General features: G+C 52.3%; 5 protein-coding genes across 5 annotated transcripts; 1 reads left to right on the top strand and 4 right to left on the bottom strand.

The window, feature by feature from the left end:
- Positions 1-1,992: 1,992 nt before the first annotated feature.
- BO80DRAFT_354052 (grainyhead-like protein) lies at positions 1,993-4,550 on the bottom strand (the record flags this gene model as incomplete). Its single annotated transcript, XM_025715681.1, has 4 exons — positions 1,993-2,297; positions 2,350-3,644; positions 3,706-4,227; positions 4,333-4,550. The coding sequence occupies 4 exons, from the start codon at positions 4,548-4,550 to the stop codon at positions 1,993-1,995; spliced, it is 2,340 nt and encodes a 779-aa protein (XP_025575986.1).
- A 4,648-nt stretch (positions 4,551-9,198) lies between these two features.
- On the bottom strand, positions 9,199-10,235 carry BO80DRAFT_53721 (uncharacterized protein). Its single transcript, XM_025724585.1, has 3 exons — positions 9,881-10,235; positions 9,655-9,778; positions 9,199-9,588 (listed from the first exon to the last, which is right to left on the bottom strand). The coding sequence occupies exons 1-3, from the start codon at positions 10,100-10,102 to the stop codon at positions 9,419-9,421; spliced, it is 516 nt and encodes a 171-aa protein (XP_025575985.1). The 5' UTR covers positions 10,103-10,235; the 3' UTR covers positions 9,199-9,418.
- BO80DRAFT_53701 (uncharacterized protein) lies at positions 10,159-11,245 on the bottom strand. Its single transcript, XM_025724584.1, has 3 exons — positions 10,679-11,245; positions 10,502-10,610; positions 10,159-10,452 (listed from the first exon to the last, which is right to left on the bottom strand). The coding sequence occupies exons 1-3, from the start codon at positions 11,131-11,133 to the stop codon at positions 10,369-10,371; spliced, it is 648 nt and encodes a 215-aa protein (XP_025575984.1). The 5' UTR covers positions 11,134-11,245; the 3' UTR covers positions 10,159-10,368.
- A 1,726-nt stretch (positions 11,246-12,971) lies between these two features.
- On the bottom strand, positions 12,972-15,938 carry BO80DRAFT_53626 (zinc metalloproteinase family protein). The gene is made up of 5 exons (XM_025724583.1): positions 15,419-15,938; positions 15,263-15,358; positions 13,440-15,174; positions 13,214-13,340; positions 12,972-13,145 (listed from the first exon to the last, which is right to left on the bottom strand). Exons 1-5 carry the CDS (start codon positions 15,722-15,724, stop codon positions 13,049-13,051), a joined length of 2,361 nt encoding a protein of 786 aa, XP_025575983.1. The 5' UTR covers positions 15,725-15,938; the 3' UTR covers positions 12,972-13,048.
- Positions 15,939-19,234: 3,296 nt separating this feature from the next.
- On the top strand, positions 19,235-20,963 carry BO80DRAFT_53587 (uncharacterized protein). The gene is made up of 2 exons (XM_025724581.1): positions 19,235-19,691; positions 19,798-20,963. The coding sequence occupies exons 1-2, from the start codon at positions 19,632-19,634 to the stop codon at positions 20,803-20,805; spliced, it is 1,068 nt and encodes a 355-aa protein (XP_025575982.1). The 5' UTR covers positions 19,235-19,631; the 3' UTR covers positions 20,806-20,963.
- The last annotated feature ends 921 nt before the right edge of the window (positions 20,964-21,884 follow it).

Raw genomic sequence — 21,884 nt, 5'->3', positions numbered from 1 at the left:
TATTAGCATAGGAAAAAAAAAAAAAAAAAAAAAAAGAAGTGTCGCTGAGACACAACAGAGTTCCAAATCTAGAACGACCCCTGGCTTAGCCCGTTGGCCACGTTGCGTGATGGGATGGTGATCGGCCTTGTCGTTTCATATCCATACTACCTACTACCTACTGTTTACCGTTAGTTACTGGTAGTGATTGTTACTAAGTCAATTTAGGTAGCTGCACATACCTACAGTCCCTCTATCCCTACCTTACTCACTACTAATCCTTACATGCAACATACAATATCCATACCAACACAATAAACCGCAACCACAACAGCACACATACGCAGGACATTAAGTCTGAAGGAACTGGAAGACACGCACTATCCATGCACCGAAACGGGGCCGCAGCAGCCACGGCGCCATGCCACCGCCCAGCCCACCAGCCCACTCCACTGGCTTAGCGACTAGCTAGTAGTACTATGTAGCTACGCTAATACTCATACCGAGTGTAGTATAGTAGGTATTACTATGTAGGTAACAGTATGGGTATGGTATTCCGTTCTATATCTATGGTATTTGTTACATACATACATGCATACACACATGCTGATAGTATAGTACATACATCAAACAGACATACTTCCTCATCTAATCCACACATATCCATCCATCCTACGGGATAGGACAACCAAATCCCGAGCACTCAAAATCCCGAAATGACATACTACTCCATGAACAGTGACTCCATAACCCACAATGGCACAATCCAATCCACAACAATCCCATTGACCATCCGAATCCGGCAAGTGGAATGCGCAAATCCCAAGAAAGAGAAAGAGAAAAAGGAAGAGGGAAAAAAAAAAAAAAGAAAAAAGCGGGTACAGAGATCAACTGCATGCTACTAGGATGAATGTACTCCGGGATGACGAATGATAACAGATGGATTGAAGCGAAGGGGGAGGTATGAGCCCCACTAACGGTAGGAAAGGGGGGCGGATTTGACATCCGCCAGTGAGGATGCTTGGCTGTCGCTGACCTTGCCGGTTCGGGACAGCCGGGTTGGGATGGAACTGGAAGCTAGCCGACGTGCGCGCTAAAGATGGCGCGCCACTGGGTGGTCAAGTGGTCCCTATGGATAAGGAATGTTTGTGGCTTGACAAGTCATGATGTCATCGGTTGAGCCGATCGGTTGTGTGCCGATGGGGTGGCTGGCAGCTGCAGCAGCGCGATGGGGCTAGTTACAACCTCACATACCATCAACGGTATCCGTATATGGTATAGTTATATGGTATCTGGTATACGAGGAATACAATGTAAGTCTATGGCATGGTTCTTCGTATATCCAACCTAGCGCTTTTGATATAACAAACTCAGACCGATTCCACTAGCGATCAGTCTGATAAACCACCACAACGCAACCATTCCAAGACAATCTGCGGTAAAGCGCTTCGCATCAGGAAACGTAGCGTAGAAGAAAAAGCTGAACCAAAGAACGGGAACAGCAAGAGGAGACAGATCAGAACCACCCAAAAACCACGGCAATTCCGACAAGACTGGACAGGGTATCTATTCGTGTTCCTCGTACCTCAAATCAAATCCTCGAAATTACAAACCAAATAAAATCATCGAAATATGTTGGAGGTCGTGTATCCCAAAGCCCAGACAACGTTGCCGACGATGAAAAATTCAGGATATCGTAAGAAGATATAACACAATGGCAACAACAATAGGGCAAATATATGGCGACAGGGTATCATTGCTCGGGAACTCGTGTATTATTCCCTATCCAACGAACGCCCCCAAGATTGATGCACGCAAACCCCAACTCCGGAAAAACAGGCAAAGGTAGTGCTTGACGGATGTATGTGACCAAGCGTACCTCATACCACGCACCAGGCGCCAAAAAAGACTGTAGAATCCGACCCGAGAAGCCCGTAGTCAAGGGTCAATCGCAGAAAAGATTTGAATGAGACGAGAAGAAAACAAAGAGCGTCGTGGGTTTGCAGAGCAGCGTCAATAGCTCAGTTTGACCTCGACAGCTGCCGGCGCGGCCGTATTCTCGAATGATGATGCCTCGGAGATCTCCACAACCATGTCTTGGCCATCAGGAAGCTCACGAACCACATCATCATCCACCATGATCTTCAGGCCGTTCTGCTTGACGTGCAGGACCCGTACGATGCGCTGCGGATCAATGCGTTGTTTCATGGAGATCTTCTCCATCAGGTCACGGACCGTCCGTTCAGTCAGATAGACGGCCCGGTAATAGTCATCCGCACGCTGATCATTTCGCGGGAAACGTACATAGAAGCATGCGACTAGGGCGTGGTCAGTTCGCAGTCCTGGAATATTACAACCTTTACTACTTACTAGGCTTGACCGGTCGATCCACCGGTGGTCTGTAGGTCGGGTCAATGTCTACCGCCTCAATATACCCCATTGGCGCATTGCCATCGGTTGAAGCAACTTTCTGCACCTTGACGGGATGTTTGAGCGCGCCCTTGTCGCCCAGAACTTCCGAGCACGACCGTGAGTTCTCCCGGGAGGTGGACATGGATCCATGATACGCCGAGTCATAGAACAGATTCGACTGGAGGTTTGTGGGGTGACAGGGGGAGTTTGTGGAGATGCTACTGCTGGTGGGTGAAACAGCGTGCAGGGATGTCCCGTCGATACTGAAACGGGACCCGCGGCTGCTCTCTTGTTTAATGAATTCACGAGACTCCGGCAGCATGACCGGGAACAAGTCCGGGTCATCTTGCTCTTCACCCCGCAATCCTAGAATGCTTACTGGCCGCGTTGACGTGAACATGTCTTGCATCAACGCGAGTTTCGCATGAAGGTCGTCTTCCAGGGACAGCTTGCCAGGGCCGTCCTGCGAGCTCATGGACCATGTCCGTTTGTGCTTGGTGATCTTGGTCGGACGCGGATCGGTTCCCTTGAGCGCAATCGAGCCACCGCTGCGCTTGCGCTTGCCATAGTTGCCCGTTCCCATCTCAGCCTGGGCAATCTGTTGTCGAAGCTTTTCAATGGTCTTCTTGACATGGGCGACATCGTTGGACAGCTTCCGCTCGGCTCCATGGTCCCGGAAGAGCTTGACCTTGCAGTAGCACACTTCGGACTCTCTGGCCGAGGTGGGACTCGCACCATCCGGTAGCACCATTTCGGTCTTCGCGCACAGTCGGACCGGGATACCCTTGACACCCTTGGAATGACTGAAGTCCGTCGACAGGAAGTTGAACCGCACCGGGATCGAACACTCCGACCCTCCCGTGGATGGGTTCAGGGTCCATGTGACGCAGAACCCATCAAACGATGAGCTTTCCAGCTGAATCTGACGGTTCTTGGTGTCTTCAATGCCCCCCTGGATGGGATCGACATACTCCACGGCCTGCAGCTTTCCGCCTCGTTGATGCGCCTCGTTGGATCCCCGACCTTCTTTCCACAGTTGCCAACAAGCAGCCGGCTTGGCCCGCTGTTCGTCTTCTTGGAATGATACGCGGATGTATGTGCGGTACTTGATGGGTAGAGCAGTCATGGGTGGCGGAGTGGAATCGATGACGGACACCGAGTACGCCTGGCCTTTATTGAGGTATGTGACAGGAATCTCCGCTTGGTGATTGATCATGGCTGTGGGTGCGCGCAAAGTGACATGATAACGGAAACTGGGATTCGTCCCCGTCAATGATGGAACAGGCACGGGGGGGGGGGAGGATTGAAGCTCACGTTTCGCCAGGATTCTGAATGCTGGCCTGATCATCTTGCATCGTTGATGTTACGAATTGAGAGGGGTGACCCTGCATATCCACATCATTTAGAGACAATTCTTCGACAGAGTCATCCATGGCATCGTAACCTGTATCACTCTGAACAAAAGCACTAGGGGCAAATGCCGGTTGCTGAGCAAACGGTTGCGGGTTTTGGAAGTGTGGTGGGATGTATTGCTGATCGAAATGATCCAGGCCCATGGCTGCAGTGCCCGCAGCGTTGATGGTAGCGGCGGAAATCTGCTGCGGGAGGGAAAGCGGAGTAATCATGCTGAGACCCATGCCTGGGGTGTGCAAATCCCCTGCTTGGCTGTGGTACATTGCACCCAGTCCACCGGAGTTGGGGGTATAGTAACCATGGGGCTGTAATGGGTTGACATAGGAGACCGCATTCGGGTCAACAAATGGTGGTGCGAACCGCATGTCGTCTGTGGCGCGGGGGGTAGGATCATTAAGCTTCAGATCGTTGTTCATGCTCAGCCTGGCGCAGGTGACCCGTTAGCTTCGCTCCACAAGTTTGATTTTGCCAGCCGTATTCCAGGAGGAACACGACATAGTCACATTTAAAGGTCAAGTGGCTTATTACCTAGCTGGAGTGATAGGTCCAATGGGGATCTGACCGAAGCGCGTGGCATTGCGGTGAGGGACCTGGGGAACGACATCTGAGAAGGTTCTTTGGAATTTCTGAATGAGCTCATCGTCAGGCTTCTGAGAGTTCTTTCTGGAAGGACAATTATTCCGGTAAGCATTTTCCCCAGTCGTTACCTCAAGTCCCGAGATCCCAACATACCTGTTACGGAACATTATCGACAAGAGTCGTCGGAAAGTGATTACTTTTTCGTAGTGTGATTCGCGAGCGCCCGAGAGATTATGGCGAAATGACAAATCCAGGAGAAAACAGAGGTGCGCCTGAGGCTAAAGGTGGCATTCGGATCGCCAAGCGCTATCTGATCCGGAGCCTCGAAGTTATCGGGGGTTGTTGTTGTATAGCTCTCCCGTTTCCGTTGCGAGCAACTTTAACACTGGTATGGCGACGATTGGAAACGGTTCCCGTGTCACATCACAATCACCGGCTACCGAGAAATGACTGCGATCGCAGGTATGACCGCCAGAAGGTAGTTGGGAAAGCCGATTTTCGAGCTGGTATCGGGGTCGTGGGCGGAGACAGAGATTGGGGGGGGGGGGAAAGGGTTTGGGGGAAGAGGTCCGAGTGGTGTCGAAGACGAGCGGGATTTGGCAGGTGGTATTGGGTTTATAGCGGATGCGCCCCTTACTCAACGATCATATGAGAGGCGGCGGTGGGAGAGGACCAAGGGAGAGAGAGAGAGAGAGAGAGAGTGTGTGTGTGTGTGTGTGTGTGAGTGAGGGGAGAAAGAGTAGTAGAGAGAGAGGAGAGGAGACGAGCAGAAGCGACAGGCGTGAAAGAAGATACGTATGCGGTATAATTTGTACAGGGAATAGCGGGAGGGGAAGGGGAGGAGAGGGAAAGAAGGAGAGAGACAAGTCGGTAGTACTTCAGGGCCCAAAGGAGGGGAGAGGAGATGCAAGAAGTGATGATGAATGTTGGGGGAGCACTGGGACCAGACGGTAAGACAAGCCCCCAATAATAGTTCGGATGTAGGGTGGATATGGACGCTGAGAGGATGATTCCGAGTACCTCTGCGCTGAAGAGTCGACTGTCCGAGAGGATTCAGGAAAAGATATTTTTTTTACCAAGTCGGAGGATTTGTGGAAAGAATGTGATAGTTATTAATAAAAGAAGAGAAAAAGGGACCACATGGGAGGCGTGGTGACGTGCAATAATAACGGTTGGTTGAGTGATAAAAAAGACGCAATGAGGTAGGTATGAAAGAAACCTTCCAGAAACTCTTCTGTCCCTTTCTGATCTTTCTCTTACTTTCTCTGTCGCGCGGCCTGTCGCTCCTACTTTTTTTTTTCCCTTTTTTCTCTTTTTCAGTTAATATGCTTTTTTTTTATTTTTATTTTTATTTTTTTTAGATTAATCTCTGGGTCTGTCTCCGAGATGATTTTCTGGGTCGGACTCAACCAGACGAGACCCAAGGATCAGTGGGGAGGGTGTGAGGGGTGGAGTGGATCCGGTAAATAGTAATATTCCGTGGTAATACACTCGTACAGTACCTCCAAGTATACTCGGCTGTATTTTACCGTTTCGGTATTATACCAGCGACCTTCAAGCAACTGCGAGCGGGCATACAGCGTCGAATTCAATCGACCATCTCTGCCCGAGTTCAATAGATTCCCAACAACATGGATCCTATTATAGTAGTCAGGGGACATCCAAGAATCCTGGACCTCCGTATCTCCTTCGCTCAACGATCCCGTCTGCGGGGCCCAGTGGGCTGGGTGTAAACCCACATCCGGATATCAAAATCCTACTCAGCTGGTCCTGGCTCAATACTTACGGGCTGACATGGTATATTGAAGCCTCATGCACCTATCACTAGCACCGGAGCGACCACGATACGGTGCCAGTCCTACAATGGGACCGGACCCAGACACTGGGGAGTGGGTTCGAGCCGATTTCCGACTTCCCAATCAACAGGCACATTTACTAACCTGGAACCTACGTCATCTTTCCCCCAGCCGGGGCTGCGGTTGCTGCTGTTGCTGCTGCTGGCGGCAGCCCCATGATAATGCACAAGGAACTTCGAATTGTCACTGACTGGCCATGCACCGCGGTGCGTACCTAACCCTACCGGGGGCACTCATCGCGGTACCTTAGCAGTCACGATCAGCCACATCTGTCGCCTATCCCAAGACGGTGGTAACTCAGGCATTCATACAGATCTGGTAGGTGGTCCTTTTGAGTTGGGCGTATAAGAAGTACCTCCCGAGATAGTACCTCGGAGTTATCTATGTCCTCTTCGAGTAGCTGTGGTTGCGGGCGTGAACCTTGGTTGTCCTGCACGGTGTACCGAGTATGCTTCCCCCATTATGACACCTGATAGAAGAATACACTTTTTTTTCTGCACAGAACGTCTCGTTCGTCCCAGGGGGGAAACGAAAGAGATGGAGGGAAGAGAGAGAAAGGGAACATTCCGGAGGGTCGCAGCGGGAGTGCCAGGCCAACACATCATAACAACCTTCATCCCAGTTTGGAGGAAGGTTGTCCGTCCTCCTTCCTGAACATACGCGAGGGAGCCGCTCCGCTCCTCTCCCCAGCCGCACAATTATGGTGCAAGGGAAGAGGGCCAAAAAAAAAAAAAGAAAAAGAAAAAGAAAAAGGGAGGGCGAGAGATCTAGAAACCACTCTGCAGCACACAGTAGATAGTTGTGCCAACCCCATTTCTGTCGGCGTCGAGTGGATCCACCGACTGACATTAAATTTGAAAAAGAGCCAGACTACTGCCAAAGTAGGCATCTGGCCAGACCAACTAAGCCCATTGATCTGCAATTGTTATCACATGGCACCAGCGCCATTATATGATTGATGTGCCCTCGTAGCGTGCCTTCGACGACCCATCTCTCTGGACAACCGTCCCATTTTCGACTCGAAACGGAATGGAGGCCCTCCGATCGGTCCCAATTGACCCATCCCGGCATGAGAGGGAGGGGGGTGGGAAGAGAACCAAGTTCGTCCTGAGCACGCACAGCATCCTAGGTTCTCCTCCCCCCAAAGCGGGCTGGTGGAATCCTCTGGCCTTGGAGAGTGGAGGATGGAGACATGGAGACGGAGCGAGGTGGATAGAGACTATCAATGCGTGCTGGAGAAGTGAAACATCCGACTGCCTTAGCAACAGTTATGGAGTCCAAATGGAGTCGAAATCTGGGCCGGGAGCTTATTCTGTCGTGCACGGGGTCTGACTGGGGAGCATCCAACCATGAATCATCCACTAACCATGGAACTGGACCATCATGACACAAGCTGCGCCAAGCACAGACATCACTAGAAGTGGACTGTTGATTCAGCAGATGATCCTGCAGGTCAACCAAAGGCCATTCCCAGAATTCAACTTTGGTGCACACAATTCTCATCGCAGCATCTGCATCTCACCGACGAGTACTCTGCCGGCCACCTCTGTTCGGGGGTCGAACGCTGATACTGTACCATACTGAAACCGTGGATTGTATGGACGCGGTAAATGGTGGTAGGGCTAGGCCGGCGCCGATTGCTTGGGACACTTACCCGCCAATCAGATGCATGGCATGTCAGGCCCCGGGTCACATCGGACGGAGCTCCTCAGAACCTTATTACCTAAACAGCGTCGTTGGCATGGGGGCAAGGGCCAAGTGACAGTCAGTCCAGTTCCGCCCTCCCGTCGCCCAGTTAGTCAGCCTGGACTAGCACTTGAGCAGACGCCCTGAAGAAGTAAGGCACCGACCGACCAAACGGAGAGGGTTCCAAAGAATGATGAAAAGTTGCTGTCCTAACCTCCCGGTCGACCATGGGCGGGTGGAAAACCCATAAGACATTGAAACTGTTTCCTTTTCGAGGCAGGAGCCAGGGGTTACGTCATGTATCTCAGGGGTACCGGGGGGCTGACAGTTCATGCCTGCCATCCATTCTATCGAGAGGAATTTCAGAGCTGACGGGTTCACGGTATACCCTACTAACTTTCCGGGAGTGGAAATGATAGGTCCGGCTTAAAAGAGTGTACAATGAACGGCGCGCGCTGATTGGTTGGACAACTGCTCCGAGTCAAGGGGAAAATAGGCCCGCTCCCGCTCGACCAATCACAGTCTGTTTCATCGTAACGGAAGCCCCCCGGATTACATCATAGCATTCATGGGGCCCTTCAGGAGTTCTTTGCTTTCCTTTATTTTTTTTTCCCCACCAGCGCAAAGGCACAGCTCCATTGCTGCTTGGAGCTCCCGTCATTAAACGGTGGTCGGGGTACTTTTGTTAACGTCATGGTGGATTCGGTCTAGACGCGGATATACAAAAGATAATAGTACTCGGTATCAGACGTCGCCCGATGCGATCCCGATCGCGTGCTAATTTCTGGTGGACGGTGTATCGCTCCCCCAGTGGCAATTTCCATTTAATATCGGTTAGACATCATATGGAGCACTCGGTAGACCCCAATTAATCATTCTGGCTTCGGACCATGCCCGTCTGCGGCCCTGGGTCGAGGGATCTTCAAGGAGGAAGGATGTGGCTGCTTTAGTTCGTTTGGCGTCTTATCGCGGGTCCCCCCTATCATGTTGTCCCTATCTGCCCCAGAAGACTTGATTGCACCATCAGACGGTGGGCATCGGCTCAGCTACACTAGGCTGTGTTGATATCAGTCATAGACTCCTTGGGGGAATGATCGCATCCGGATGTGGAAATAGGTCGATAGATTACGTGTCCTCTGGTGGGCCTCAGGCATCATTCTTCCCGAAGTGTGCAGAATATATAGCTTCATCACTCAGCATCAAAACGCCGGTAACGACTATCAATCCTCGAGACGAACCATAAACGCCATAGGGTCGGGCTGCATTACCCACGCCCATGCATCTAGTATAGTTATTTCGGTGGCTACGATAACAAGCCTTGTAAGCCAGCCAGCAAGCAGTAAGATGTCGCTTGACCGATGCGTAGGGGCCTCCGACGCTTATTCGTCGGAGCCGCTTGCGCAGCTAGTACATAACAGTCGAGGTGCAGGGCAACCCTGAGGAGGGGCCGCATTGGGGTTGTCGGATGATAAACACTGCACCGGCGGCGACCATCATTTCTCTTCACGAACAGCAATCACGGTTTTTGTTTTGGCTGCAGCGCTGCCTACTACATAGTACATGACAGGGGACGCGCGGGATAACCTTCGATCCTGCAGAATTGAGAGGATCAATCTGATTTGTGGATGGCATTCCGTAAGCGACAGAATGAATGTCGTTGATGCTTGAGGAACCATGAGTAATGTAGGTGGACGTTGCATGGGGGATGGTCGTAATCCATAAGACTTACCCGATCCAGACTCGGGCTCGCTCCTCCCAGTGGACTCAGGCCCCAATGCGGAATGGCGACTTGCTGCCAGTTGTTTGGTCGCATGCAGCCCGCATATATTCTCCGGACGCCGGAAGTGGTTGTCCTGTGCCACATACTTTAGGCCTGGGTAGTACTACTATGTTAAGTGGCCCTGCCGGTATGGGATGGGGAGGTGGGGAGGTGGGGAGGGAGGGATATCGCCTACGCAGTACCAGCGTATACCCCTTACGAGGTCTATACATCCATACCAATGGGTTAGGCCTCGGTTTCTGATCGCAATCGTGTGGATGGGGGTTCTCCCAACATGTCGGACGGCGTACAAAGTACGTAGATGGAAACCGCCCGGCTTGGTGATATCTGACTTGATTCGCCCCGCGATGAAGGTTGATGGACGATCTTCCCCATGGTAGGGCCGCACGACATGCATTTCCCGCGCTCCATCTGCTCCATCTGAAAGCTACTCCAGACTATCAGTCTATCACACAGTTCCCCTTCGGAGGCCGTGCTTTCCGAGGCGTCTTTAATCTATTCTGAGGCTGTGACCCATGGTTCCGATCGAATGAGAAGGGGTCACGCTCTCCCGCTCTGCCGTCCGACACGGCAGAGAAGGAGGGCGCAGGGATCCCATCGGTGGCAAGCATCGTGTCGGTTAGTCAGGGCGGGATCTCATTCGATCCTTTGTCGCGGATCGGATCAGATTCGCTGCATCGACTCGATGGACGGCCAGTTGATGACACTATCATGACGTGTCGAGGCCATGCCTCCGTTCTCAGCATGCTGGACGTTGTGTGTTAGTCAGTTCTACCCAATACATTCCAGTACTTACTCTCAACATACTACAGGGTATACATCGTATAGATAGGATGTACGGTTCGCCGGTGTGGACGGGAGAGTGACAGGTCTGGGAGATCTGCATGAGGATGGGGGCTTGGTGGCTGGCTCCACGTTGGTTCAGATGGAAAGGATGTGGATGCACACGCCACACAGACGCCAAAGGAAATACCTAGGCCACAGGTCTACTGTGTGCACCAGCACCGTACACGCCAGCCCTGCAGAAATCGGGTTCATCGAAAGGACTATTGCCCCATGGTTCGCCGAATCTTGATTCCATGTCTCCGTCAGGTAGCAGCACATGTGACTGCACTGACTGCACTGACTGGACATGGGAAGCGCCATATTCACCCGCTTCGGGTAATAGCCTGTGGCCTGGGATCGGGAAGGAGATAGAGATGGAGGTGCCGATGGGCAGAGCCCGGCAGGTAATGCGAGACCCAGAAAGCACCTAGTAGGGAGAAAGCGACAGAATAATTCCACTGTGGCGTAGATAGTGACCGAACTAGTCCCTTGGCCTTCCTGAACCGGATGCCTCTGACACCGTGACATGGCGTCCCCTTGCGTGGAATCGATATGGAATCTTCGAACGGTCGCTGCTATGATGGTTAGGAAGCATGCCTCCATCCTGTTCGTTTGCAGAATTCCATCCCAGATGCCCCAGCCATGACTGACTCATCCAAGTGAATACATAACTAATACGGACGACGTATGAAGGAGTTACCGCCTGGTTGGGTCCTGTCACTGTCATGCGAACGGTAATTACCGGGAGTATCACCTGGTATCGAGATACTCCCGACTCCGCCTGTGGACTCGGTCGATAGCAACTGGACAGTTCGAGAAGTTGATCAATGGTCCGTCTGGAGGCAAGAGTGTCAAGACATCCAACTCTGGTCGGCTGGACAGCTTCCAGTACGGGAGGAGGGCCTGGTGACACACAGCTTCACCGGAACGCTGGATTCCAAATCTCAATCTGGACTGCCGCCACCTATGGCCTGGAGCTGACTGGATGGCGGCGGTATGGCTGACACGGGACAGACCCATTGGTCATCCCCGTCACCACTAGGGAGGTACCTGACGCCGTGGCTGAACCATAAGGCTGATGGCGATCAAACCAAGGAGAAGGGGGGGGGGGGGGGGGTTGCGACCCGACGGGTCTCGGACTCCACGAAAAGTCGATCGACACACTAAGACCACAGGCAGTGGAGGTGCAGGACGTGCCGTATGGTCAACCCCGAAAGGGGCAGGAGGCACAGGAAACCTACCGGCTCCTGAGCACCAGGGGGTCGAGGAAGATGGTAGCCAGCGAGGGAAGACCGATATTGGACCTACCGTTCACCGCGAAGTTTCCATTGCTGTAGGTCCCAAAGCTTGTTGGCTCGGGTCACAGCATTCTATCTACCAGCTCGTGGTCCTGTTCCATCGAGGGTGCGTGGCTCCTGCCTTGGTCTGAGCCTCTGAGGTCTAAATCGGGGGAAACTTTGGTGCAACTGCGACTATCCCAACATAAGGCAATGCATGTCATACTAAGGCATGACCCGTCCTACCTGCCATGCATATGATGCGCATGCGCATCACTCTCCGTTCCCTACTCGCTGCTGATCTGAACCGAGGGCACCGAGGCGGTACCTAGACATCGCCCACCCATCGGACGAACCCATGTGCGATCCCAAGTGATCGGTGACGTGCGCTCTACAAGGCCAGATAGGCTATTTCCCCCATGTCTTCCTACAACATTGCTTTCTCGGAGCCCCCTGGGATGCCGGCCAAGGTGCACACTCCGAGACCTGTACGACTGGGCCTGCCCCATTGTAGACTAGAACCCCCCTCAATGTGCCATCAACTGGCAGATGCAGTGCATGTGCAATTATCTATGGGCCCCTCGGCCAACCATCAATTATGTTCCCTAAACAAATATGTCCCAGTATGAATCGCCATGGTTCCAAGTCCTGCTTATCTCATGGCATGCACCGTGTACTGACCCGCCCCAGATCTTCAGTAACAGTCCCTCAGCGCAAGGCTCCAAATGGGAAAGAAAAGAAAAGAGATGACAAACGAAAGAGGAAGGAATGAAGGCCACCGCAACTCCTGGGCGCCGCCCAATGTAGACATGTCACGACTTAAATGGCAAACAGACAAGAAGAAACAAGAAAGGTAAGGACATATAGACAACGTGCGCTCTCAGGCGCAGGGCAGATGAACTGCAAGGCTCAAGTCGATCTGCAAGTTCCGCTCGGTCATGGGTCTTTTTGGGTAGACGTTTGCTGCGAGCTGACAGGAATCGTTGAGCTTAAGTCGGGGCCGCAGTCGGACGCACGCACAAGATCGATCGGATATCAAAGGACGTTCCACGAGCGACACGAAAAGGCACATCCGGATCTAATCTAAGATCGGATATTGCTGATATCGTGATAGGTTGACTCTGGCTATAAGATCCAGGTGCTTCAGGGGCAAGTCAGATATGACCATGACTCGGATTCATGATCAGCGCTCATGGAGGCAAACGCTGAGGATCCCATGCTAATCAGCGTGCAATACGAAATCAGTGCATGATCACCAACGAAAAGCCATCGACCCAAGATCCACTGGATCCGGAGATGCCAGCGATCTTGTACCCAAGAGGAGGGATTAGAGTGTATCTGGAAGTGCCGGGTTAGAAAGTTGACGCTATTGCGAGTAGATAGAAACTGGCTTGGGACTTGCATACCCTGTGCCCCCTTGGGGATTTCCGAACATGCCAGATTTCCGGCCCTGGCTGGTCAGAATCTCAATGCCATCGATCCACTGTCCAGCCCGGACATAGAAACCGAGTAGGATCTCTCCTCTTCTGGTATCTAATTTAAATTGTTAGTCTTGATCGATAGCGAATCTATCAGAGTACCGGGCACCGGTCATGATTTGGACAGACAATTTGGGGGGAGAAATTTACTTACCAAGAACGAAATCATCAGACTTTCCTCCTCGATTACCGAAGATTTGGCTCGTAGCATCTTCATAGAAGAATTCCAAGCCATGGAGCGCATTCTCATGGTAAATCCGAACAGAGGTCAGGAGCTTGGTCGACGCGAAGGCGCAATCCAGCAACAGCTGCTCTGGCTGACTGCCGTCCAACTGCGAGAAGCCCATCTTGTTCCCCTTGTACCCGGTATGACTCTTGGGTAGTTTCACCAGCGCCTGCTTCGATTTTAGATTATTGATTGAATCAACATTGTAACTTCCGAGGCCGCCTGAGAAGACAACCAGCCTGATGGACTTCTTCTTCTCCTTCTCGGTGCCATACACGCGTTGCCGCAGTTCGCTTTCCGTCACAGTGACTTGCTTCGGCAGCCCATTGCTGCTCGACTCGCTGTTAAGGTATTCGATGAAATTCCGGCATACGTTGTCCCCCTCAGCGTACAGTTCTATGAACGCTATACCCGTCAAGGCAGTAAACACGATCTTACCATTTTCAACGGGCCAAACCTGGATGCTATCGTCCGAAGCCAACGGAGCATCGCCGGGAAGTCGGAAGCAGGGGTGAAACCGGAAACGCAAAGCGTCGAGACGATGCCAACTGCACTCGTCTTGAGGCAGGCACAGTTTGAGGCCCTGGGTCTTTGTTCTGGTTGCGAAGGGCTCACGGGTGAGAAACGACCGGCTGAGGCGGACATAGTCCCGGAGCATGATACCCGACTCCTGATGTGGGCACCCAAAAAGATGGCCGACTTCGTGAAGGTGAGCACCAATGCCGATATTAGCTGCTTCCCAGCTGGAGCCACCCTCGCCGGAATCGTTCGCAACGAATTCTGTGTCGGTTCTGGTGCAGTCCGAGAAGGCGTCTACAACATCCTCCAAGCTGGTAGGGTAGCTCTGCAGGCTGTGGGAGCCAAATATCGCTAGCTTAAGATCCCCGGTGCTCGAACCCAGAGCGGCGTGACCGGTGATAGTCTGAGTGCCCACATCCCAATGGGAGTCAAGAAGTAGGACTGAGACATACTGTTTCTGACCGGGTTGAAGACGGAAATGGTCCTTCACTGCCTCTCTAGCGATTCGGAACAGCTCATCCTTGTGGGTAGCGGAATCATTCTGCTGGGCAAGGTTGAGGTCCCTGAGCTCTGCGACCGTTTTGTCGGTCCGGATAACGTGGACCTTGGCCTCGTTCCGCATCTGGCCGTTAACTGCATCACGGCGACTCAGGCTGCCCGCCTGCCACTCTTCTTCGAACCGGAAGCATCGACGTCCAAAGTTGTTCCGGAACATCTGTTCACCAGTAAATGCCTGCCAAAGGTACGCCGCCATGCGATATTTTTGAATCGCCGTTTCGAGTCCATTTCCTTCCCGTTGTTGTCTCTCCGGAACGGCGTCAAATGTCCCATCCGAGTCCTTTCCCAGCAAAATGACAAGGTGCAAGGGCGGCGTGTTGACCAACGGGAGATAATTAATGCAGATGTAGGAGGTATGGGTGGTCGGATGAGAACTGCCGGATGAATGCTTGGCTGAGACGAACTCGAAGCGCAGGCGGTTCGGTCCCGGAACGAGGTGCACCAGGGTCTTGAAGTGGGAAGATGTGACCGGCCAGGCCACCGACGGGAAACTATCCTGATGGTGATAGACCGTTACAGTTCCGTCCAGCGGATGTTGTCTTGGGTCTCCTATTTGGCCGTAAACAAGCAGGACCTTCTGGTGGACCTGTGGATGAATTGAGGAGTCAGCTTGTACACAAGTCCATGGACAGAATACACGTGAAATGGGGATACGCTAGAGTAGGGATACAAACCCAAGAGTTATCGGAGATGGAAATGATCCTCGGGGCGTACGGAGAAGAGGGAGTGGGCGACCGCACGGCACCATTGACAGACATATTACTGCCAAACTGTACATATGAACAAGACGGTTAGCCTAGAGATGGGGTCGAAGGGTCGCTAGCTCTTACATAGGCGCTATTCCGCTGCGACGGAGCCGTGAGTAGGGCTGGACGCTGGGAAGGTACAGAAAGAGGGGAAACGGCGTTGTTGGAGGTGCCGTTGCTCTCGCTGAGGGAAGGGAGGTTGGGGGATGAAAGGTTTGGCTTGATGGATGAAGGCGGGGTGAGAGAACTGTATGAAGCAGTATCAGGCGTGGTAGATGACTTTCCCGAAGTCAGCTCCCCATTGGATTGGGATTCGTTGGACCTGGTCTCTGTTGACTTGGTGTGGAAATTGGCCTTCGAGCGACGACGAAGCTGTTTGAACAACGGCATGATGGGCGATGTTGCGGTTGCTGTTGCTGGAAGTATACCGGAGATGGAAAGAGTGGTCGAGGAGGGACCTTTCTTCAGGAGGTAAGTATGGACGGGACTCTCCCAGTAGATGTCAAGTCAAAGTGTTCTGCCAGGGATGATAAACGAGCGACTGTAATTCCCAATGCCTGCGCTCTCTCCGTCTCTCCTTTTTTTGGTTATTTTTCTTTTCTTTGTTATTTTAACGATTGCTTCGTAGACAGTTCAGAGGAGTTGGTGGCAGCGAGGAGTCGGAGAAAGAGGAGAGCGACCGTTTGCGGTAACTAGCGGAGTGACGAACGAATGGCAGAAACACCCCGCATCAACCAGCGTGGTATCCAGGAACCGGGCGAGGAATGAGTAAGCAGTAGAGTTGAGGAGGTAGTAGGTATAAACGAGAGAAGAGGTGGAATGGAAGGCGACAATTGGTTCAACGGGCATCCATTTAGCGAGCTGTGGTGGGATGAAAGGAATAAGAAACGAGGGCGACGAAAAACAGGAAACCTGCGACCAGGAAGGAGGGACTTCGAGGGGGGAGGGGGCAGGAAAGGCGAGGAGAAAAAGAGGAGAAAAGGGAAAAGGAAAGGGAATTGGCAAGCTAACCACCAGGGAGTATGGAGAGAAATCAGGATGGAGTCGATTAGTGCCTGGCCTAAGAGCTAATCGCGAACAATAATGTCATTGGTATGTGAGACAGCAAATAATAATGTAATCTCACCTGTCTTAATCTACGTAGGCGAGACCTAGATCGTTACTCCTTTCGAACCCAAAGCTTGTTCTTTTCTAGCTGGAGTTTGCGCTCCTCCTGGTGATTCAGATCTGAGGGTTATCCCTCCATCCTCTCCATCTAGAAAATAACTCAAGAAAAGTAAAAAAATATCGAATAAAATTCACGCGATCATGGAACCGAGATGGAAAGCAATGCGATGCGATCATGGTCCCTGTTTTCCCAGGTGGATAGAGATTACCCTACATCTCCAGGCCACGCTGATAATAATTGCTATCGTGCTAATAATATAACGACAATCAAAGAAAAATTAAAAAAGAGGGAGAAAAAAGTAAATTGATCCAGGCACTAAAGAACGCAACTGCCACCCCGGTGGGGCGCATCCAGCTGCAGCTTCTTGTTCGTTGCGAATAGACAAGGGTGCGTTACGTATGCTGGATGCCACTGGCCAACGGGCGGGAAGAGATAGGCTTCCTGGTTTCACCGTCTCACCACCCGAGACGGTGGAGCCTAGACGATCGCCTGCTATATTTGTCTCCGTTGGCGGCGCTGGTAGGCTCTGCTGCAGTATCGGACTGCTCCTGCGTGCTCACTAGTATAGTACACAGGTTGTCGCCCTCCCAAAATGGGGCTTTATCTGACCCTTGATGACCCTGGCATCTTTGGGTCTCAAATTCAGGGTGGCCAGGCCTGTGCAGGAAGGCGAATGGAGAAACGAGAGAGGGAAAAAAAAAAAAAAAGTGAAGATAGCAATGCTGGAAGGGACATGGGGACCCCTTAGGTCTCACCAACACCAAAGCAGTAGTAACCAGGGGCAGTATCCCAGTGGAAAAAGCATGGAAGGGTTGCCGTCGGACAGTTCTTGTGGTTGACATTGTTCCACTTTTGCCTCTCCATTGCCCCTCCCCCTCCCTCCTCTCTTTGTGAATGAACCATGTTTGATGTTACAGAACTCGATCCGAGTTCCCATTCCCGCTGTTTCTACGATGCCATGCGGAGTATCTCCGGTGTAGAAATGAGAAAAGAGCCGACTTAGTAAAAGGACACCAGAGCCCCAACCACCCAGCCACGGGCGACAACTACAGTACTAGTCGTCATCCCCTCCCCTTTCCTTATCGGCCACTGCTGCCAGTTTGCCTAAAAAGAATCCCGAGTTAGTGTCTGTAGGCAGTGGTCGGGGCCAGTCCCCTTCAAGTAAGAAGAGCTTGGCGGCAGGTGCGCACCGGCTCCAGTCTTGCCTCCAGAAGCCAGAGCCCAGATCCATCCGCGAACCTGGATGGATCCTGCTAATATCCATCCCCTTTAGTTGGCTTGCTTCCCTGGGGGCGGCCAGCCTGCGACACACGTCCGTCCCTTATCACACGCCCGGGAATTGGTCCAACTGATTCGCCTAGACGCAATGTCATCATCTCACGCATGTTTTTGTTTGTCTGTTCGTAACTGCCAGCACCAATCAGACCCCCTCCGGGTTCTTCTTTCGCCGGACCAATGCACCTGGGGATTCTCCTCTCCGCTGCCTACTCCGTAGGTGCATCTTAGATCGGGTTTTCCGCTCCTGGTCCACGTCATGTCATGGCGAGTTCCCTGTTTCTCTACTTTTTGGGTTCCAACCTCTCGTCCTGCGTCGCTTCCTCTCTTGCTTTCACGGATCTTCCTTCGCCTCTGAATCCCTCATTATATTGATTGCACGAGAACCACCAGTCTCCACTGTTGTAGGGCTGGCTTTCATGTCGCCCAGGCATTCATATTCCGCTGAATAATCATGGTAATCACATTGCCTTTATACCAAGGGCCCTCCACCAGGAAATGCAAACTTGGTCTCAAGTGAGGGAAAGAAGCAACGGCAAGATGGATTTAGAATGTCGGGTATCACTGCTCGGGGCCCGACAAACATACTGAACGCCCGGTCCATCCAAACCCGAAGTGTTGCACCGTCGGCCCATAGCCGCCGCAAAGGCCTATTTACAACAGTCTACATGCACCAGGCAAGCTTGCTCCAACGCCTCCTTCAGGATATCCGGGGTAAGTTATGAGGACTGACTCTCGGTCGTTGAGTGCCACTGGCCTTGTACTGGGGTGTGGTTGGCACCGACCACCTGGCGGGATCTCATCAATTCGTGCGTACAGACGGTAAGAATCAGGGCCAGTCCATGTGTAGTAATGTGTGTGGCTGAGAGCCAGGGCTTGGACAACAACTGTCATTTGCACACTGGGAGTGCCGAGAAACGATAGACATACCGGAGGCTGTTCAGTATAGAGGAGAAAAACCTCTGAAGAACATGCTGCAGGAGAGACAAAGAGAGGGGTAGGAATGAATGGATCGGAGAATTCTGTGGCATGTGTCTGGCCAGCAGTGCGCTGGAGCATTCCGAGTTGATCGCAGGAACCATTGGTTCTGAGAGGACGAAAGTTATCGGCCGGCTGCTTCAGAAAGCGAGTTGAGCGAGTCAGGCGAGTCCCAGCTTTCTTATGTAGTACTCGAGGCCTCGCGAGTCACGGATTGTAGACCGACGGGGTTGTGTCAACTGGAGACCATCATGGTCGATCTGGGTGGATTGGGGGGTGCATGATATTATCGCCTGTACTCCGTAAGGAATCGGCTGCTATTGACGGCGACCGGGAGAGAAGAACGACCTCCCTTTGTCCACCATCACTTGTTGTTCCGCATTCCCGCGTTCTTTGACTCCTTTCCGGGCGGGTTGGTTACCCAGGCATCCCCTTCTCCATCATCTCTCGTCCATCGTCCATACCGCTTCCGTGGTGGGCGCTAAAGAAGGGATTTCCCCAGAGTTGGTGGCTGCTTTAGGCCGTGGCCTCCCCTTCTCTTTGCTGACCCGAGCCCAAACTAACCTCACTGACCACTAACCACGAACCGCTATTCCACTATTCCACTATTCCACTTCCACTAACCACCCGACTACTTACACCAGTTCGCCAATTGGATTGATTGCCCGTGCCAATCTCCTCATCTCCTCCCCAGTCTCCTCAACCTATCGTCCCCCTCCCTTGCTCCAACCGACCTGACGAGACGACTCCGTGACTCGATCTCCAGTCCTTCCTTTGGCAGGGCCCGCCTCTCATCTCCTCACCTTTCGTCGGTCGATGCCCACCGTCAATTCTCTTCTACTGGGTGAATAAGCCTATCGTCGATACCACCGAGCAATGGCTCTTACGCAACCGTCAACCTCGGAGCGGACCATCCGCAAAATTGACATTGCCCAGGTATGTGATCTTTTCTCGCTTCGCATTGTCGGCGTGGTCTGAAAATTTCCCCCCCTCTCCCTGTCTGTCAAGCAAAGTCTAATTGAATGGGTTTCTTCACGATCAGGTGTCCCTCAGCCTCCAGGATCGCTTGGGCCTCGCCAAAGTCAAGTACCAGAACGGCCGTCTACATGCCCTCGGGCCCAACCACAATGGCGGGATACATGTCTGCTTGGAGAGCGACCGGCCTTCGGATTCCTCGTCGGACATCTCTCACAGCCGGAGCGAGACTCCATTGACGCCGCCTCCCTTGCCAAACTCGTCCTATTCGAAAGAACTACCCAGGTCGTCCCGGAACAGACATGCAGCAACCTTCGATTCCAAGGCAATGCAACCGATGCTGTCTGCCAGCCGAAAGCGTCTGCGGTCCGACTCGATCACAGACCGGACGGTCAAAGCCCCCCGGGTTTCATGGAAGACTTCACATCACCTGCCTGAATCGTCCCCGGGCTTCAGCCGGCAGCACATGCACCGGCACCTCCCCCTCCCGTTCATGGCAGAGATCCCCGAATATTCCTCTCCAGCGTACCCTCCACACTCCGAAGACGATAACGACCCCGACCTTCCCGTCCACAGCTTTCAGCATATCAGCTCTTTGTCGGGTTCCTCCCCTCCTCGCACGCCTCCTCCCAAGCACGCCCGTCCGTCCCGGAACGACCGCACATTGCGGCATGCCGACGGGGCAGATCTGCTTTTGTACCTGGCCAATTCCCCGACTCCAGCCAAGCCCCAGGGTCGGGACTTCCCTCCTTCTACACCCCCGAGCCAGCATGCCGCTTTGCCTTCGCTGACCCCGACCCCTGGCGGCGGCGGCGTCTTTCCTAATTTCGGCACTCCCAACCAGCAGTTCAACTTTGCCGATTTCGTGAATGTGACCCCCAGCCCTGCCCAGCCCCCCTGGGGCGGTCGCACGCCTGGAGGCCCCTCGAAAACGCCCCTTGCCAACAGGGAGCGGAAGAGATCCAACCTCGACGGCCTGCTGCCCCCGAGCACGGATAGTCCCAGGAACCGCGGAAAAGGGCCTGCCATGGTCCTCCAACTCGGCGAAGAGCTACGACCCGAAAACCGCAAATAAACTGGATGTACAGATGCTTCCCTTCTTGTTTATGCATTCCCCTCCCATTGTTGATGACTCTTAATGACTGTTATGTGCCCATATCTTGATTTCCACCCATCCTCATACCCCGCCGCTGTATCCAGTTGTCTATCCGATTTTCTTGTGTTGTACGGTCACGCCCTGTGACCGGTGTTTTAAAATAATATACACGTCACTGTCCATACCACATACCCTTGCTACTGCCCTGTGTTCCAGAAGACTTTTGGAAACGTTTCCTTTGTGTGCAAACATCGTGTGACCCACTATTCGGCTAATATTTGACTTCTTTGCCCCTCTACTGCTGATTCTTGTTCGGCACCACGAATGAGTAACCTGTACGACGGATGTCTGAGTATAGTCTGATTCTTATTGCCAAGGACCAATGAAGCAAAGATGTATTAATTCGTATCCACTTTGATGTGTCAAGAATATTCGGCCGCGATCTGTAGCTTAGATAATGAACCCGTGTACGGAGTACGGAGTATCCAGATCGACAACCGGATCACCAAGACCATCTACCCTCCATGACGTCTACACTTACGACATGCCTTGCAGAGACAATTGTCTCGTGTAGGATTCACTTGAACCCATCCCATTTCTTACACTACTTGATCTCAACACCAGGCCCTGACAAGATATCCTCGACAGAACAAACTCTACCATAGCAAGAGTAAGATTCTTACCGTCCAAACAGCCCATCCACATTCCTCAACCTCTCGTTGGAACCTCTCAGCCTCAACTAAAAAAGAAATAAGTAAAAAAAAAGTCAAACCCAGAAATAAACCTTCTCCTTGTCAATACATCCCAAGGATCACGTAATCACGCCCCAAGCAGGGTAGATACCACTAACTGATAAATACTATGATACGCATACCTAGAACTTGAACCATGAACTACTAGTCCATAGTACCTATCTATATCGAGTTAATGTCTTATCTGCCCCATGAGTACTAAGTAGTCAGTAGTATTGTTGAAATAAGCTTTTCCCATGGCTTGGAGGGGTAATGAGATCATCTAGAGTAGGTATAGCTCGTGTCTCAGTAAACGGGCCAAACATA

Source organism: Aspergillus ibericus (genome assembly GCF_003184845.1).
Source record: "Aspergillus ibericus CBS 121593 unplaced genomic scaffold BO80scaffold_16, whole genome shotgun sequence".
NCBI classification, from domain to species: domain Eukaryota; kingdom Fungi; phylum Ascomycota; class Eurotiomycetes; order Eurotiales; family Aspergillaceae; genus Aspergillus; species Aspergillus ibericus.
The sequence above is the reverse complement of the archived record's forward strand: the minus strand, read 5'-3'. Positions and strand labels throughout refer to the sequence as shown.

Excerpts from the sequence above, each read along its gene's own strand:
- BO80DRAFT_53587 (XM_025724581.1), top strand. The coding sequence starts at position 19,632 with ATGGCTCTTACGCAACCGTCAACCTCGGAGCGGACCATCCGCAAAATT. Across the intron at positions 19,692-19,797 it reads GCAAAATTGACATTGCCCAG|GTGTCCCTCAGCCTCCAGGA; the intron begins GTATGTGATCTT and ends CTTCACGATCAG.
- BO80DRAFT_53701 (XM_025724584.1), bottom strand. The coding sequence starts at position 11,133 with ATGGAGGCATGCTTCCTAACCATCATAGCAGCGACCGTTCGAAGATTC. Across the intron at positions 10,611-10,678 it reads ACAGTAGACCTGTGGCCTAG|CCACCAAGCCCCCATCCTCA; the intron begins GTATTTCCTTTG and ends ACGTGGAGCCAG. Across the intron at positions 10,453-10,501 it reads TACCCTGTAGTATGTTGAGA|CATGCTGAGAACGGAGGCAT; the intron begins GTAAGTACTGGA and ends CACAACGTCCAG.
- BO80DRAFT_53626 (XM_025724583.1), bottom strand. The coding sequence starts at position 15,724 with ATGCCGTTGTTCAAACAGCTTCGTCGTCGCTCGAAGGCCAATTTCCAC. Across the intron at positions 15,359-15,418 it reads CGCAGCGGAATAGCGCCTAT|TTTGGCAGTAATATGTCTGT; the intron begins GTAAGAGCTAGC and ends TCATATGTACAG. Across the intron at positions 13,341-13,439 it reads GTCTGATGATTTCGTTCTTG|ATACCAGAAGAGGAGAGATC; the intron begins GTAAGTAAATTT and ends AATTTAAATTAG.
- BO80DRAFT_53721 (XM_025724585.1), bottom strand. The coding sequence starts at position 10,102 with ATGCATGTCGTGCGGCCCTACCATGGGGAAGATCGTCCATCAACCTTC. Across the intron at positions 9,779-9,880 it reads GGGGTATACGCTGGTACTGC|GACAACCACTTCCGGCGTCC; the intron begins GTAGGCGATATC and ends TATGTGGCACAG. Across the intron at positions 9,589-9,654 it reads CGAGCCCGAGTCTGGATCGG|CATCAACGACATTCATTCTG; the intron begins GTAAGTCTTATG and ends TGGTTCCTCAAG.